The sequence below is a fragment of the Manacus candei genome, unplaced genomic scaffold, assembly GCF_025592945.1.
Source record: "Manacus candei isolate 608988 ecotype Guabito, Panama unplaced genomic scaffold, ASM2559294v1 h1tg000050l, whole genome shotgun sequence".
Taxonomy (NCBI): domain Eukaryota; kingdom Metazoa; phylum Chordata; class Aves; order Passeriformes; family Pipridae; genus Manacus; species Manacus candei.
The window spans coordinates 23,993,001-24,010,845 of NW_026138098.1; the positions used below are offsets into that span (position 1 = coordinate 23,993,001).

The window sequence follows — 17,845 nt, forward strand, 5'->3', positions numbered from 1 at the left end:
CTTTGCTAGAATTTAAGTAGTAGTAGTATTCAGAAAGATTATGTGCAGTGAAGAACAAATATTCTGTAAATAACAGTATATCAACTGTTGACTTCTGTACTGCCTCCTATTTTTTAAAATTTAAGTCACCTATGAGTGTTGTGACTAATACAACTGTGAATAGCAGAACTAACTATCAGTTATCTGAGTTCAGATACATTAAGTGGTCTTTTACTCAGATTTAATACTGTTTAATAGTATAAATATAAATAACATTAAAATACACTCTACATATTCAATATAATTTTATTCTCGTAATTCCATTTTTTCATAGGAATAGACAGAAACTGAGCCATCTTTGCTGAAAAATGACCTTTCTCAGTAGAGATTGAGTATAATTAATAGACACTGAAATACTTACATGCAAATAGAAAATTTCTTTGTTCTGTGAAAAACAGTAACAAGAACAACACATATGGCTGACGCACTAACTTTTAGGGCTATTAGCATCAGACTTTCATTGCCCAATAAATCTTACAGGAAGTCTAGCAAACTCGTGCAATTATCTGATTTATAAGATAATTGTTGCAATAGGATGTTGCAAAGAAAACAGCTTGCATAAAATTCACTGTTTCTAATACTTACCAAGGTACAGCCTGTGAGAAATACAAATCTGCAAATCTCCCAAAAAAGCATTGCATTGATTCGGTTTTATGTGCCACAGTTGTTCTGCTCAAGTGGCTGACCCTCATTTTTGAGGCCAAATAATTGCTGTCAGTACCAGATGAATAAATATACCACAAGCTAAAAATCTTGCTAACAGTCTGCCCCAACTCCCTGTAATTGCACTAGATTTGATAAGAATAAGAAAAACTTTATGAGTATTAAAGTGAGTAAGATCTACTAAAATGCCACAAATTGCCATTTTAATATTAATCACATTGATATTAATACTTTCTCTTATTGAGGCTTGTACAGGGCATTCTATTAAAGGTAACTTATGTTGAACACAGCTCACAGCTTATCACTTTTCTCTAGCAGCACTCTTTCTGTGCCGCACAAATAAAAGAATAACATTACTCTAATGTTCCATTGCAATTTTTCTTCTGTACACACTAATCAGACCTTACAATTCCCTTTGCAAAGCTGGTGTTCTGTCAGGTCTTAGAGGGTTTTAAAAACAAAACAAAACAAAAAAAAGAAATGGGAGGAGGAGGGGTGGCCAGGGGTGGAAGAAACATGAGATAGTGATGTTCATTAAAATGCACCAGATACCTATAAAGGCTCAAAACGTCTGCAGGGTACAAGGAAGTGGGGGAAGCATGCAGATATTCATGTTCACGTGTATGGGATTTCCTTTTTCTTTTTTCAGTATTATTGCATTCCAGCTCTGGTGTTCACTGAAGAGAGAGAGCTTTTTTCCCCTAGTTGCTTAATTAACATGGCACAGTTGGCCTGTGACTCTGTTAGAAATGACACATGCGTCAAAAGCGGAATGGGTGCCCTTGCTGCAAGGAATTCTATTTTTAAGCAGAAATGACTCATCAACTACTGGGGTGTCCCAAAAGCTACAATTTGTCAAGCTGTCAGGAGAAAAGCAAGGAAAAAAAGGAAAAGAGGTCACATCTTTATTTGTATCTGTAGCTTGAAAAGCAGAGGGGTAAGGCACTGATTACACATTCAACTCCAGTCTGAAAGGCAATCTTCTATTCAAGCCATGTTTTGATAACAGCTCTATGGTATCTGGTATTTTTAAAACCTCGTCTGAGTTATCTCCTCCTTTTTATTATATAGATCTGGAATTTTGTTCAGTGCTAAGGACGAATGCTTCTAACTCAGTGTGCACATCTGTCTACACAGAAAGAAAGCATGGGACAAAGTATTTGCAGATGCATTTTCAGATGCTTTGGATTAAAATAAGAAATGCAGAGATTCATTAGGAAAGAGGAAAAGGACAAAAACTAGAAAAAGGTTCTGTATATAAATTATATACTAGAGTGTGATTTTGAAAAGGATTCAAATTGTAATTTAGGAATATATTCCCACAGCATACTGGAAACATATTAAGCAGCATGGTATGAGTTTGTGAAAACAGAAGCAAAAGTGAGAAGGCCATAAATGTGATCTATATGTTTTCATTACACAAACTGACCTTCAAATTATTGCATAGGTGGTGAAAACAAACAGGCAGGTTTGCTGAGAACTTATTCCCAGTGAAAGTTACTGGAAGCTAAGCTTCAATTAAATGCTAGTGTAAAATTTTTTTATCCATATTTTTTAAGTCAGATCCAAGTCATTATCCAAAAAATGTGTATGTAAGCATAATGGTGTCAATAAGGTTATTATTTTATTGATGCATTATAGACAGTAAATTATTGTTCAGAGACAACAGTGATTAGTAAATTGTAACTCAAGCCAAGTAAGAGTTTGTTCTTCAGAAGCTGCAGCAGCAATATCACATATAATTTTCAAAATAAATTTAAAAGACTAGCAAACCCCAGGAGTGGGAAACTGAGATTGCAATCATTTTTTTTCCATAGGTATGTACAGAATTTTAAAAAGGACACTGGTTCTGAGGTTTTGAGATAACAGAGGCACTTTTAACACTGTGGTTTCACTGGACTCCGAGACCAATGAGTTCATGCAGAGATATGAATTGAGTATGGTATCAAAACTAATACAAGATTTATGCATGCAGGGCAGCAGAGGATAAACTACAGAACTTAAAACATAGTTTAGAAGTATGGTTTTCTAAACATGCCTGATTATGCCTGACATCTGCTCTGAACCTTCAGGTGAAAGACCTTTCTTACTCTTGCACAAATCAAACTTTGAGATCCTGCCCTACAAAAGCTAATGGAATTTTGAGCAGATGGAGACAATCTTCCCAAAACACAGCTAGCAAGCAATGACAACAGACAGGAATCAACTAGAAACAGCTGTCAATTTGCAGTCCTTTACCACCTTCATGTTTAAGCTGATGCCTTTGAACTTCTCAGTACACAAAAGCAGAAACAATTCATTGGAAAAGAAAGATGCAGTTTGGTACAGAGGAGCATTGAATACCAGTTAGTGTTATTCAAATGCCCTTTACCACTGGGCACTTGCTTGGAGAAAAATTGCCAGGTAAAACAACAATCTGCTGTAGTCTTTGTTGAGCCATTGCCTTCCCCTCCATCCCTTTAAGGAGTTCAGGTATCCCACAAAACACTACCCAGCAGAGAGGAAAGAATTTGACTCAGAACTAGATTATAACATAGGTGTGCAAATATATGGGTTTAAATTTACTTCTTGCAAACAGCTCCAGAACCATCAGTGTAAATGCATTTGTCATGAGAGCCATTTTTCATGAGGTGCCAGAACTGATGTGCAACACAGGAAAGAGAAAAAGAATTGTCTACTTGGTGGTATTATAAATGAATTTGTTATTCATTTTCAGACAAGATACAAAATGCTAACATCTAATATCAAATTCTCAGAAACATTCCTATATGTCTACACACAACCTCTGAATTAAAAATAAAATTCTAACTGACCAGTCACACTAAAAGACCAAACTCTTATTTAAGTACTTTTGACCTTGAACTGCAAAGCAACATGTTATGAAAACAGTTTCCCCTGGGCCAGAAATGATAACACATCTTCCTTGTACTTGGATCCATTTCAGTCTTTTGACAGTCTGAGTTTATCCTAATAAGTAAGAAACTGTGCTACAAAACATGAGGGTGTTAAATGTTCACTTTTTATCAATAGTATTTTTTGGCAAAAAATATGCTTGTAAGATTGAAATTCTATAGACACTCCTGCCACTCTGCAGGCTTAGATCTTCAGAGCAACAAAATGGTCTTCATTTCCTTTGAGTGTCGCAGGTCACATAGCCAGCTTTACATTTCAGAAGACATAATAATCAGATATTCTAACATCCTACCAACCAGAGTATCACCAAGTATAACTTGTACAAGTAAGATACCGGAGATGCAGGAAATTCCACAGTTATATATCTTTTCCAGTATTTCACCACTGTCACAGCTATCAAACTTTCCTTAAGTTCCAAACTAAATCTTCAAAGTTTTAAATTACAAAGATTTTATAGTTTCTTCAAACACCATGGAGATGATCTTTGGGGACCATTCCATTTACATACTGGAATGTTGCCATGTCTGCCCTCCCTGCCTCACAAAGTTGAGGGTTGTATCCTTCCCCAGTCTAATCAAACCCTTTTCCAACAACCACTACACATTCCTTTATCTGTCAAAAGAATTTTTCTAAACTTTTAATGATTCCTGTTTCTCTCTAGACTTTTTAATCAGTTTGTCTACATATTTCTGATACAAGCATGCTTTGAGGCCTTAACAATGCTTAAGATATTCTTCAGGCATTACTCTAGAAATTGCACTGCTGTGAAATTTTTCCTTTCCACAACAAATATGAAGACAGATTTTAGTGTAAAATCCTGCTCCTCTGAAAAAGCCTTGTTATGTAAATATAACTAACAGGCTATTCAAATTAGACAAAACTTAATTCAGACCAGAATTTCCTCCGTTCATCCTTAAAAGAAATAAACTGTTTGAGACAAATATGTCTTGCTCTCCTAAAAATGTGCCAGTGATAGAGATTTTTGCCTATGTCGAAATCAAATTTGTCAATTCAGTAGAAACTGGAGAAGGAAAAACTAATAGCCAAATGTTTCAAAAAGCCATTAGTAAATTCCGCCTAGCCCTTAAAAAGAAGGATCTGATTCCTGAAATACAGTACTCTCATTTTTCCAGCTATTCTAAAATGACAAAAATTTAAACCACATAAAAATTGGATCATGAAAAAATCAGGATTTAGCTTCTTGATGATCAAACTCTTAAGCCTGATATGCTCAGTATAAACACATTAATTTAAGTGACAGATATTTACATAGTGGCCTATCTGGCAACATTTTAATACAAATAAAGTCACTAAATATCACTGCATGTATAAAGTTTAGTTATTTCAAATTACTGACTTACTTCTGGAATAACAAAATTATACAATCTTGAACTTCAGTGATTCCTTAGCACAGCAAGCAATTGGCTGCAGCTGGAAAGCAGCTTTGCAGAAGAGTCTGAGGTCCAGAAGCTCATTATAAGCCACCATTGTGCCCTTGTAAAGAAGGTCAGCAGCATTTTCCAGGCTGCATTAGGAAACGTGTCTCCAGCATGGAGACACAGACATAGGGGAGTAAGACCAGTGAAGGGTCACAAAGATTGTTAAGGGACTGGAGCCCTGTCATACGAGGAGGGCTGAGAGAGTACTGAGGGGGACTCTTCTGTCTGAAAAAGATAAGGCTCGAAGAATCTCATCAACATCTATAAATACCTGATGGAGTCTCCTTAAGGTATAAAGAAAACAGAGCCAGATTCTTCTCAGTCATACTCAGTGACAGGCCAAGAGGAAATTACAATTACTGAGATCTCTTACAAGGTCTAACACTTCAGAAAATTTACCCATTGCAATTTATCGCATCATCAAGGTTGTGTATCGTGATTACTAAGAATTTCTGTGTAACAACAAGGAGTAAAAAGAGTATCCAGAAACCTCCTCAGAGCTTGATTTGCCAATTATTATGGAAGGAAGTTTTTTTGTTTGCCATTTTATCTGAAACTCATTCACAGTACTTCTTATTTAATTCATTTGCAAAAATTAATTTTCACCACTGAGTAAACACAAACTACTGGCATTGATTAACAGAAACTTCATTGCATGGTTGGTCTAGAGAAATCAGAATATTTGCATATTGCCTTTCTGTACAACTAGTGAAAAATCAGTGTAATCCAATGTCATTTCATTAATGTGATAAACACATACAGAGGAATTATCTTTATTCATTATTATAATCTCCTAAATAGATTGGAAGAGTTGTTCAGGTAGTGTTTGACAAATTTTATTTGCATTTAATTTATGAAACTCGAGCTCTCTGAACAAGTCAGAGACCAAATGCAAAGAGACGGATAGCACACGAAACATGTATCCGATTTTAAAGGTATGCCCTAGTACATTTATAATGACTGGTGATCAAGGGAAAGATGTCTACCAACAAGCCTAGAAAACATACAATCATACCTAATCCCTCTGTCCTAGAGAGCAAAGTGCATAGTAACACATGGGCAATAATTACGTGGATTTTTTTGCCTCCGTTGTGGCTTGTTTCTTTTGCTTTTTGCCTTATAATAATCACATCACTGCTGTTGCAGGATTTTACTCATAATTAGCATCATCTGTAGCTAACAAAGGCCTGCCTTCTTTCTGGTATTCGACTGCCTGCAGAGGCCATGCATTGAGTTGCAAACCTGCCTGACTTTGACTGCAGCATGCTAATATGAAAGCAATGAATCTTAGCTATGGACATTTTCCCATGAAAATTTGCAGAGCAATGAAGAAAATTATAGTTCATTGTCACAAATAAGGCTTTCTTCTGCGAATCACATTTCAATTAAAGCAATAATGGTTTACATTCGTTTACCTATTACAAACATGGTAAAGACAAAATTAGACTTTACGTACAACAGAAAATCTTATTTAATGCTGTATCAGTTTAAAGGGTGCTGACAATCTTTTTAAGCCACAGATTTTGTCATTTACTGAGAATGAGCAGCAGGAAAAACTGATATTATAATTTTTTTATAATAGCAAAAACCAAGTGACTTGAAAATAATCACTCGAGAAATTCACTTACATATTTAAGGTAAATTTTCTTTATATCAGAAAATTGCACCTATCGCTCTGTTTGACAATTGAACCGTTAATAAAATTAAGAGCTCTTTTTAGGAATTAAAAGTTTCTTTTTCCTTCTTTGTGTAAAAAGAGGTGGAGAGAACACATATAACTGGATATACTTCAGCATGGAACAAAATTTATCAGCCCACAGAAATGGCCAGAAACTGATGCGGTATTAACAAAATTAAAATTAACAAAATATTAAAATTGACAAGGCCACCAACTGCAAGGTACTATGGGAGCCAGTCTGTATTCTTTCCCAAGAATTCTCATTATGAAAAGAACAATACAGTTTTTAATCTACTTGCCAAGATACAGACCATTGTAATTTTAGCAATTTGAATAATGGTAAATATAATCTAACAGCATTTCCTTGAATCAGATCCCAGAATTTCAAGTCAACTTTTACATCTCTTGTCACGCACCATGAAAAAAAATATATATATTAACTGTAATGTGTACTTAGTATAAAGGAAGGCTCTTAGTGTGGGTTAATGAGATTAATAAGAGAAAGAAGAATTTTATAAACATAATTAAAATATTTTTGCATGAGTAAGTTTCACTATAAGTAGGAAGGCTTGAAACAAAGCTTAGTGCTATTTAAGCCCTACTTACTTAATTCCTCAAATATGAAGATGGAAATACTATGTAAAATTCTGCACACACTCAAAATATTGGTAAATGCATATTTAAGAGGATAGAACCCTGAACTGCACAGGATATCCTCAGCAAAATGATACAGCATAGATCTAAAACTGGTTACTGGAGAAAAAGAAAACAGCAATCTTGTACACTTATATGTCTTGCAGATTGAAAAGAAAAAATACACTCAGAAAACCAAGTTGTAAACTGAAATCTGTAATAAAATCTTAGATCAAGCTGAACTTTCTCTAAGAACTGATTTCTGATCATATTAGACACATCCAAATTTTTTTTATACATCAGGCCAGTGGCATCCACTCAAAATTCAGATGTAGCAGCATTGAATTGTTGATTTATAATTAAAATTAAATTATATTACTTTTTCCCCAAAGGGCCATGAAACTCAGAAAGAATCACCAAAATGTTCTGCAAATTATTCCACGTAATATGGAAAAGTTCAATGATTTGTAATGAAAATGAGACTGGTATCTAAAAACACTTGAGCGTTGATGTTTATACAGATTTACTGAACTAGGCAGTTGAACTTCCTACCACATACATCTTTGTAAAAGGGGCAACACAGCCTAAACAAATGAGAAAAATGTAAATTCCCTTGGGCAGTAACTATAATAAATTTAAATAAATCATCCTCATCAGGCTTGGAGTATTTCTATAGAACATTTTGCTGCACAAAATCAAATGTCTTTCAGAAGACAACATGGCAGCAGCAGCAAACAAGCAGGAAAGCCAAACCTGGTACACAGTCACAACTTATCCTCAAATATTCCCACAAAATAACAGAGTTCATAAGGACTTGAAACAAAGTGTCGCTTAGGTAAAAAAATATTTTTGCTAGTAAAACATTCCAAGAGACTTTTCTCCTTGTGCTGTCACACGGGAAACTCCTGTGTGCCTATAAACAGAATATTTATTTCCAATGAACCCTTCCTAATATATTGCCACACAATGTCAGGAAACCAACGTGAATCCTTCAAAACAAGAACCAAGACTTTTCATGTTGTATTGTTTTGTTAGGCAACTTCTAGTATAGCATCTCTGATGTGTTTTCAGCTGATATTACTACTAAGCAAGTAGGCAGAATAACGTAGGTTGGAAGAGACCTTTTAGATCATCAAGTCTATTTGTTAATACTCATGGCTAAATGGCATTTTTATGTACAATTCTAATCAAGTACAATGTGACAGTATTGGAAAAAATTAGCTATTTAGGAATAACTATGCTAGTGGCTCTGAAAAAAACAACTCTAAAAAGCTAATCTGAAAGACACATGTGAGTAGAACATACAAAGCCAGTTCTAAGACTTCATTTTTTTCACTTTGTCATTGATGGGTTCTATGATTTCTACACTGACATCAGTTTTCAGGGAAGGGAAGGTAAACTTCAAGAGACAGGACAGTAACAACTGGTCATTAGAAAGTAATCTGTTAGGCAAAAAAAAAAAAAAAAAGTCTATTATCTATAGTTGCATATTACATTATATTGCACCCCAGAAGAGAATCCAGAACCAGACCATAAAAGGATATTCACACCATAAACAGTTTCCATGCTACTGCCATTACAAGAAATGGAAAATAGGAGCCCTTAGTTCCCAGTTTAGCAGAAATTCAAGCTCTCTGCTAATGCTTTTACTGACCATGCCTAAAGATGATCATGGCAAATGTTATTCTCTATTCTATTCAAGTCAGTAATCCAGTACAATATGCAGAGGTCAGAATGACAAACAGAAATGAAAATGGGCAATGCATCCAATGCATCTCTAGTACTGATGTAAATAATACTCAGAGAAGTACTTCTATATGTATTTGCTAAAACACCTTTTACATGCAGAAATATAGAAAGGAAAAATAAACAAAGGAAGGAGGAAGTTTGTGAAAACTACATATAAAAAAGCACATAAAATTAAAAAGCATTGGCAGACATCAAGCTTTATTCTACTGCAGCACATTCAGTAGACTCCCAACAACTGTGTAAAGTCAGATTTTCCTCTTAAGAGGATAATTCCATTATTTTCTTACCTTGAAAAATTAAATGATGACAAATTTTAAAGGAAACATGAATAGGAAAAGAACCGTCATTACAATAATGACGTTATTCTGTACTGAAGTAGATCTGCTTATGACTTCTTCTTTGAATGTTGTGCTTTTATTCAAACCAAAAATGGAAGACAGACATCAAAGTGAAAAAAAATCTCTAAAAATAAAATTTAATTATTTGGTTATTTGTGACCTAAAGATTAAAATAATTATGTGAATAGTATTTATAAAATCTCTTTTGCAAATGTTTCATATTTATCTGCTATTCCTAATATTGAAAAATACCACTGACCAAGAAAACAGTATTTTATGAATGAGATACCAAAAATAAAGGAAGGAAAGAGTCTAGTCCATAGTAATAAGTGAAACATTTCCTAACAGGATGTGACTGAACTTACATGACAGGAATGCCAAGATTGTAATTTCTCTGCTAAATAAATTCTCAGTTTAAGGACTGAAATCTTCCATTAGTTGCTACAACACATCACTGAAAGTGTACATATTCAGTTTAAAGAAAAATATTCTACATACACCTTGTGGAGACAACAATTCAAAGTGGTGCCTTGTAAAAAGTATGAGCACTGAATAATATTAAGAATAATCCTAACAAAAGGATTGGATGAACCTCTACAGTTTTCAGAATTAGTAACCTTAATTCTTTCCACCAAGAATGATTGTTTTTGTGATTTTGTTTAGAACCTTTCCCAAAAGGTGAATTAAGCGCTGCTTCTTACTAAGAAATTCAGTCAGTTCAGACTAAAGCAGATCACAACTGTGCTCATATTTTGTAATGAAGTATGGTGCAGAATTCCTAAGTTTGTGCCAGAAACAGAATTAGTACACACATATTCTACAGCAACACAAAGCTATTTAATTGGCTCTGCTGAAATGTAGGACTAACTGGTACGGAGGATGCTGATGAAGCTGTGCTATTTTCTGACCTCAGATCTCTCCAAATAGCATTGCACTGGGCATGCCATTTCATCTGGTACTAGTCTGGCAGTGTCTGTCAGAGTCATGGACTGAGTAGTATAAAAATGCTCTTAGCTTACCCTCTTCTCACAGCTGTGACAGCCTTCATACTGGTGTGTTCCACTGCAGTTAATCACGACACACATGCTTCTGACAAAACTATGTGATCTTTTCACTCCTTCCTTCAGTATCTAAGAAAGTGATGTTGTTTTTCCCATCTTTCTTCATGCCCCTTAAGTAGGAAGTCATGCACGATTCCTTTGTGGACACACCTGTCATTGCATCTGCAAATCTAGTGACAGATTAGGAGTCTTGGATGAATAAATAACTGGCATTTCTTTCAGACAACTCCTTACACTAGTACTCTTCAGCTTTGGATTGAAGTCACAGGTTTTGTCACTGCACATATAAGATCAAATACCAGCTAAGAGTCCATGGCCCGGGCAGAACACAACAGCTATGGAACGCATTGTTAAGGGAAAGTAGACAATGGTATGTGTCACCATCTGTCTGGTGTGAGCATTAGATCCTATTTGTCTGCCCTGTTCCTGGGCAAGCTGTAGTCTCTGTTGTTCCAGCTGTTTTGTTGAGGATAACACAAGCATTCCTCTCATCCTACCTTCATTAGTTCCTGTTTAACCAAATTTTCAAAGGAGTAACTTTTCCAAGCATGCACTCGTGGATCTGAAATCGACTCATATATCACTATATTTGATTCTACATTGCTGAAATGGGTGTTAGATCAGATGCTAGTACAGAATAAAGCAGAATTGTTCCCTTCAGCGATATATCTGAGTTGTTTCTAACATGAATTAAACTACTAGTGAGCATTAAAAAAAAAAAAAAAAAAAAAAAACAACCAAGATGTACATGTGGAAATAAAGGAAGGTAAGAGAGAAGAAAGAAGGAGAAACCAAAGAAAAAGTATGCAAGTAGAGTACATTAACTTGAGGTTGCTGAATTTGAACTGCAGCAGGAGCTAAATGTTGACTGAAAACCAAGAGAAATGCACAGTTAAAACACTTGTTGATCAAGCAGCCAATAAGCCAGTAGCAGTATATGGAATAGGTGGCCCACAGAAAGCATCCTAGAGACATCTCCCATGTTGTCAGTTTTGCTCTTCTTGAGGAAAACAATCAAAGACTACAAGAATGTAGTGCCTAAAATTCATCAGATAATCCAATAGTTTGACAAAATTGCTCCGACACATAGCTGTAGCTTTTGTTGATTCAAAATTGGAACAGAAGTGGAAACAGGTTTTATTCTATTTTACACTTTTGACCTGGACATATAAGCACCCAGAAGCTTTGCCATTGGGCTTTTAAAAGTTTTACAAAAGATCTTCAGAAAAGTACCACCTTATGTACTTCACCGGTGACATATTAAATTTCAAAAATTAATGAAAACTCATTGCAATGCTAAGAAGAAAAAAAAATTTTCTCTCTTCAAGGAAGCTCAAGATAGAACTTGAGTTTTGCCACCACTTGGCTCATCTCTGTAAAGAACATCTCTACCTCAGTTATTTGGGTTATGCTTGACACACTGACGGCTTCAAACTCACAAAATACAGAGCTGACATCCACGTATCCAAGAATATCTTTTGCTGGTGCTAACACCTTCCTAAATATCAGTATGTACAGATGTCAACAGTGGAATGTCTGACTTTCTGAGTCACAGAACGATTGTTTTAGAACACATCCAGTACCACTACAAACAGCTAGGTGGGCTCACATGGAGTGACTTAGGCATACAATCACAACCTTAACCACTGCAGTAATGGCAAGCCTCAAACTAGTTCAGAGAAAAGCATTAAGCATGTTGTCAAAGAACCTCAAAATGCTATTCATATTTTGAATATCATCCTCCAAAAAGATTTTGAATTCAAGGAAGAATACTCTATTAAGTCCCCTTTTATTCTTCTGTGTTAGGCTACCAATTTGCCTGTTACAACACTGAGTGTCCAGTTTGATATGAAAACAATATCAGAATATATTCCAAATTACACCAGTTTGTATCAAACCATCACCTCAAAAGATCAGGATGAAACTTTCTATTGTCTGGCCAAAACTATAACACTAGAAGATAACATTGGTGTAAATCTAAAAAATATTGAGATGCTTTGAAGACTTTTACTGGTTCATGTTATATTGGTAGAAATCTATCAAACCCAGAAGCTGGAAATATGAACAGATATGCAACATATAATGCTGTACTGTCTAATTCCTTCAAAGGTTTTCAGAACTGTTCCTGTCAGTCTCCTGAGACACCTTTTTTTCCTGTAAACTGCAATTTTTTGACAAATATTGTTGGCCTGTATATCCTATCCCAGTCTTGAATTTGAAAGATTCTACACCTGCATAATGAAAATAAAAATTGTAATTTTGCAATAGTATGTATAATCTCAACACACAAAAGTAGTTTTTCTCTCTATTTATTCTACAGATCCAATGTGACCGTGTTCAGTCTAGTTTATGTAAGATCTTTTTCCCATTCTTGAGTTATTTTTGTAGACCATGCGCTATTATAAAGTTCTTTGCACTCAGGCGATGAGCAGATTTGAAGAAGATGAATGGAGCAATTTAAAGATGTATAATTGCTGCAGGAAAGGAGAGAAAGGAAAATGTACTAGAATACTCACTTTGATGAATCTATGAAGTATATTACAAGAGCACCAATACTAAGAGCGAAGACTAAGACAACCTAAAAAAGAAAAGAAAAGAGTAATTATTTAACAGAGTTAAATATTTTTCTTTTACATACAAAAAAAAAAAAAGACAAGGAAAATAAATCATAAGGTAGTAGTGTTTTATTTCAGCTGTCATTTTCTTTAGAAAAATACTCCTACTTGAACTTCAAACATTATATATTATCATAGTATGCTTTCTTGCATTGAAAAAGAGATACAAGACAAATCCTAGTTCAGGGAAATCCAGTACAGAATTAGGTCCTAGATCCTAACCTCTGCTAAACTATACTCTTAAATTTTAAATGGCATGCAATATTAATGCATAGTATTCAAATCACAGTATAGCTTTATCAGACCTATCCTTCAGGACTACTCCCTGGTACATAAACAAAGAGTGATTACAGATCAGACTGAATTTCCATTTACATGTGTGGCTATGAAACCCACAGGAAAACTGTAAAGCTATGTAAAAATATGTATTTATTCTGCACTCTTGTCTATTGAGACTATAGTGAACTTTCAAACAAGTTAAAACAATAGCTTGATGCAGAATGTCACGATCCAAGGAATACATACCCTGGGTACCTCAGAGTTTCAAGCCTTTCCCCTCTTTAGGTCTGTTAAGTTTTTGAGCCAAATAATTTTGTTAGGTCTGGCATCTAGCCCTTATTAACAAAACAGAATTTGCTTTTCTGGCTAATGCAGAAGAAACTGGATTAATTCCATCTCTGTCTGTCTCTAATTTCTTTTTTCTGAACATAAAACCAATAACACTGTCTGTTCTAAAGGCTCCCAAAGATGATAGCTTGTGTACCCATTGTGATTTAGATTTCTGATACCCTCACTCTAAGTTTCTACTTCTTGAAAAATGCCATCCACTTGAAAATTATTTCTAGGTTTCTACCACTTGAAAAAGGCCAATTTGGAATCTAAAAATGTGAGACAAATAAGATATTTTTTGACTCTTCTGGAAAAAATCAGCAAAGATTCCTGTCTGCTGCACTGAGGAAGGGAAAAATGGAAAATCATGTCTCTTGAAACTCAGGTGATGTGCTGGTCTACAGAAACAAAATAAAATGTCCCTTAGTCTTCTGGTAGGAACATCTCAAAAAGCTGCTTAGAAATAATGCCCCTTAAAATAAACCCATAGACTTAATCATTCAGATAATAACTAAGGGGACATGCAAATCATCAAACTGCCAGTTAAAATACAACTTCTTAGCTCAGAAGTGGCTAAAATTTAAGAAAATTTTAATTTGAACCAAACCAGTTTTTAAATACAGCTATTCATTCACTCTTAAATGATTTAAATTCAAATACTAATGGTGATGTTTTAGCCTACATTCTGTGGAATCATTTCTATACTAACAGTACCCTCAAAACCACTATTAAATATATGTATCTCTTAAAAAGCAAACCCAAAAACAGACTAAAAAAGAAAAAAACCCAAAGCAAACAATCTACAAATAACAGTAAAAACAAAAAACACAAAAAAACCAACCAACCAAACAAACAAAAAAACCACAAAAACAAGCCTCAAAACAACAAAATACAAAAGAGATTTATTCTATGGCAGGAGTTTTGGGCTGCAGAATGTTGAAATGACCACTTAATGCTGAAAATGAATTTTGAGAAACTAAACTTATAATCCATTTGGGACTCTATAAACACTTTTCTCACCCTTTCAAGTTTTACAAAGTATATAAGGACTTCTATTTTCCTTTTCACTTAGCAAATCTTAAGTTCTAACATTCAGTCATTGTCTCCTAGCCAAAGGAATCCTCTAGAACAAACCCAGCATAACTGTACACCAACCCTGCATTTCAGTTATATCCAATCCCTTACTAATCATCACTGTTCTGCTTAAATAATGGTATAGAGATTCTGAGTAAGACATTCCAAAACACGTAAGGAATTTAAATGTTCTACAAAAGTTCATATAACTGCCACTAAAATGCAAATATCTGTATTTTGCAAACAGCTCCAGAATCCCGTTCACCAAAAGTGAGACATGTATGCAAAACTACAACATTTCCCTACTGTAATACACATACCTGATTTTAAATCAAGGTTTATTTTCTCTTCTAGTGCCTTAAAACACATGCCTAACATTACAATTCACAACGTCCCCAAGAATCACAGAAAGTACATCAGAAGACAATAGAATCTTAAACTCCATTTTTTTATCCTGCGAGCAGAGAAACTCATTTTTCTTTTGCTAAGTGACAGAGGTATTCAGCTGAACTTGAATCCAAACGTGTATGAAAACAGAGCCTGAACTAATCAGATTAGAGTTATACTACATAAAGAAATAGACAGATAGATAAAGCAAACTAAAAACCAAAACACTCTTCTACGCTGCATGATAGAGTCTCAGATGCAAATTTTTTTGCTGCGTTCCCACCTAAATAAACCTTAATGCAACCTGGTTATTCAGACCCTGGGCAATACTTATTGAGTTTGTTCTAATCTTCACTAGATCGCCATGGGAGATAACAGCTATTTTAGGGACCTTGCTATGCTTGGAGTGTTATGGATAGAAAGAGACTAATACCCCAAATTTACTGCAACTAGAACTTAAGGGTGGAAATAGCATATATGTATGTGAATTACTGCCTTTTTTTGTTAACTAGGCCATAGTGAGAAGCTTCCTTGCTCTGTTTATTACTACACATCTATTATAACTTTTCTCTGTCTGGAAGGAAAGAATCTTTTAATTTACAATAACTTACTGTTTGTTTAAGATTGAGAAATGGGAAGTCATATGCTAACAGCTATACTGGCTGAGCACTTAGTATCAAATTAAAAATAAACACCAATCTGATTGAAGTCAAGAGGGGGGAAATACATGGAATAGTTGCTGCATAACCCTAAATAATTAATGAAATCTTTCATTAAAAAAAAATAAAAATCCAGCCACAGATTTCAACAAAAGTGTAAAATGCCTTTTTGAGGCAAGAGTCAGAGAAACTGCAGATAAAATCCACTTAAGGAAAATTAAAATATTTTTTCTGAGAGTAAGATGCTCCAGAAGAGCTTTGACTGCAATCAAAATTTACGCATCTATAACAAATACAAAAAAAAAAAGGCATTTTGATAAGGTAGCAACATAATAATACTGCAGGGAAGTACAGGCCTTGAGAAAACACTCTGAGTTAAGCCATGGTAACTGTAAAGGGGATCACCTCACCCTCCAGGACCAGCCCATGTAACAAACGGATAATCCAACGGGTGGCACTGTTTCCCCTACAACTGCACTGAACTCATGTCCAGGCGTTATTGAAGAAACAAGGGAAAATGAAAAGGCTGTTCACACTAGAGAGGGAGGCTACAATTAATACATCCACAACAAGGAGCAATTTAGGGACTCTAGAGCAGGAACTTAAGTGTCTCATACCCTGTAACACTTGAACATTCCGTGGAAGATGAAACAAGAACTCTTTGAAGTTTCAAAGGCAAATTCTTGCTTATACAAGACTGAACTATCCAAACATAATTAATACAAAATAGCATAGAACTCGAGAGGCAAAGCAGAAAAAGAAAATGAATAGTTGTTTATTTTTATTTTTCTCCAACATTAAGTATTAAAATAAGAATGCAATGAAAAGAAAAAGCTTTCGAGAATCCTGTAACCCTAACACCTCAGGGCATCAGAGAGTCCTTATTTAATCTGACAACAATCTGTTCTGTACTATCCTTCAAAAATGTTTGTTTTAAACTCTTATTATTCTACAGTTACTCAAACATAAGGCTACTATAATGCTTAGAGTACACCAAGCTGTTCTTTATTAATAGTTTTTGAAATTCACTTACTTTTCATTTCTGCATTGACCCACTAAATTCTGTTAATAAGCTACTCAGCTTTACCATACTATGATTTAAAACAAAAACCCTATTAGCTTTTGTATTTCATAGTACTTAATGAAAACATAAACTATTCCTGATGATCGTAAAGCTACATCCTCAATTTCGTGACACAAAAGTTTGCATTACTAAAATGTCAATAGCCTGAGGTTTCAACCTAACTTGAATGAAAATTTCCATAGCTTAAATATAAACCCAAACTTCCTTTAACCATCACATTAGAAACCAATTATATTTCTTTTATAGACAGAATTTACTTCGTTAGGAATGAACACCTCAGAAATCTAAGGACCAGATGCAAATTACATCTCAGAAGTAGGAACTACTTCTAGCTTGGAAATCGCAGCATTATTTGCACACTCTAGGATATGCACCCACATCTGGGCAATTACTGCAAATTAAAAGCAAGACTTGAGCAAGTCTAGACGACAGAAGAAGCAGAATGGCTTACTTAAATTGATGTCTCATTAACTGACACCCTATATGCAAACAGCAAAATTCAGAAAGCATTCCATGTAGGCAAAGCCATAAGTGGTAAGAACTTATGTGCTGCAGCTAATATAAACAGCTGAGCAATTAATATATCTCAGATTACTAAAAATACAAATGAAATGCTATTTACTATAACACATTATAGATTCTTGCTCTAAAAATTAGTGTTCTACACTTCTTTTTATTCTAGCACTTTCTGAGATGTTTTTATTTATATTACCTTTGGACATAAATCAGTGAACTGAAGTAGCTTCTTCATGCTAAACACATTGCTCTGTCTCCAGTCTTTCTGCCTCTTCTTCTTTACCTGGTCCCTCCTGGGCCAACAGATAAATAACTAAAATGCCAAAGGCAAAAGTACAAAATATCCATCCCTATGAAGCCATGAACTCCCAAGGGGCTCTTAGAATGC

General features: G+C 34.8%; 1 protein-coding gene across 33 annotated transcripts in view; it reads right to left on the reverse strand.

Moving 5' to 3' along the window:
* The window catches only part of KCNMA1 (potassium calcium-activated channel subfamily M alpha 1), a 460,281-nt gene that overhangs the window by 238,208 nt on the left and 204,228 nt on the right, over nt 1–17,845 (reverse strand). For all 33 annotated transcript variants that reach the window (XM_051800818.1, XM_051800821.1, XM_051800820.1 and 30 more), the window contains exon 3: nt 13,030–13,091. In XM_051800818.1, the coding sequence (XP_051656778.1) occupies nt 13,030–13,091 (62 nt within the window). The remainder of the gene's footprint in view (nt 1–13,029; nt 13,092–17,845) is intronic.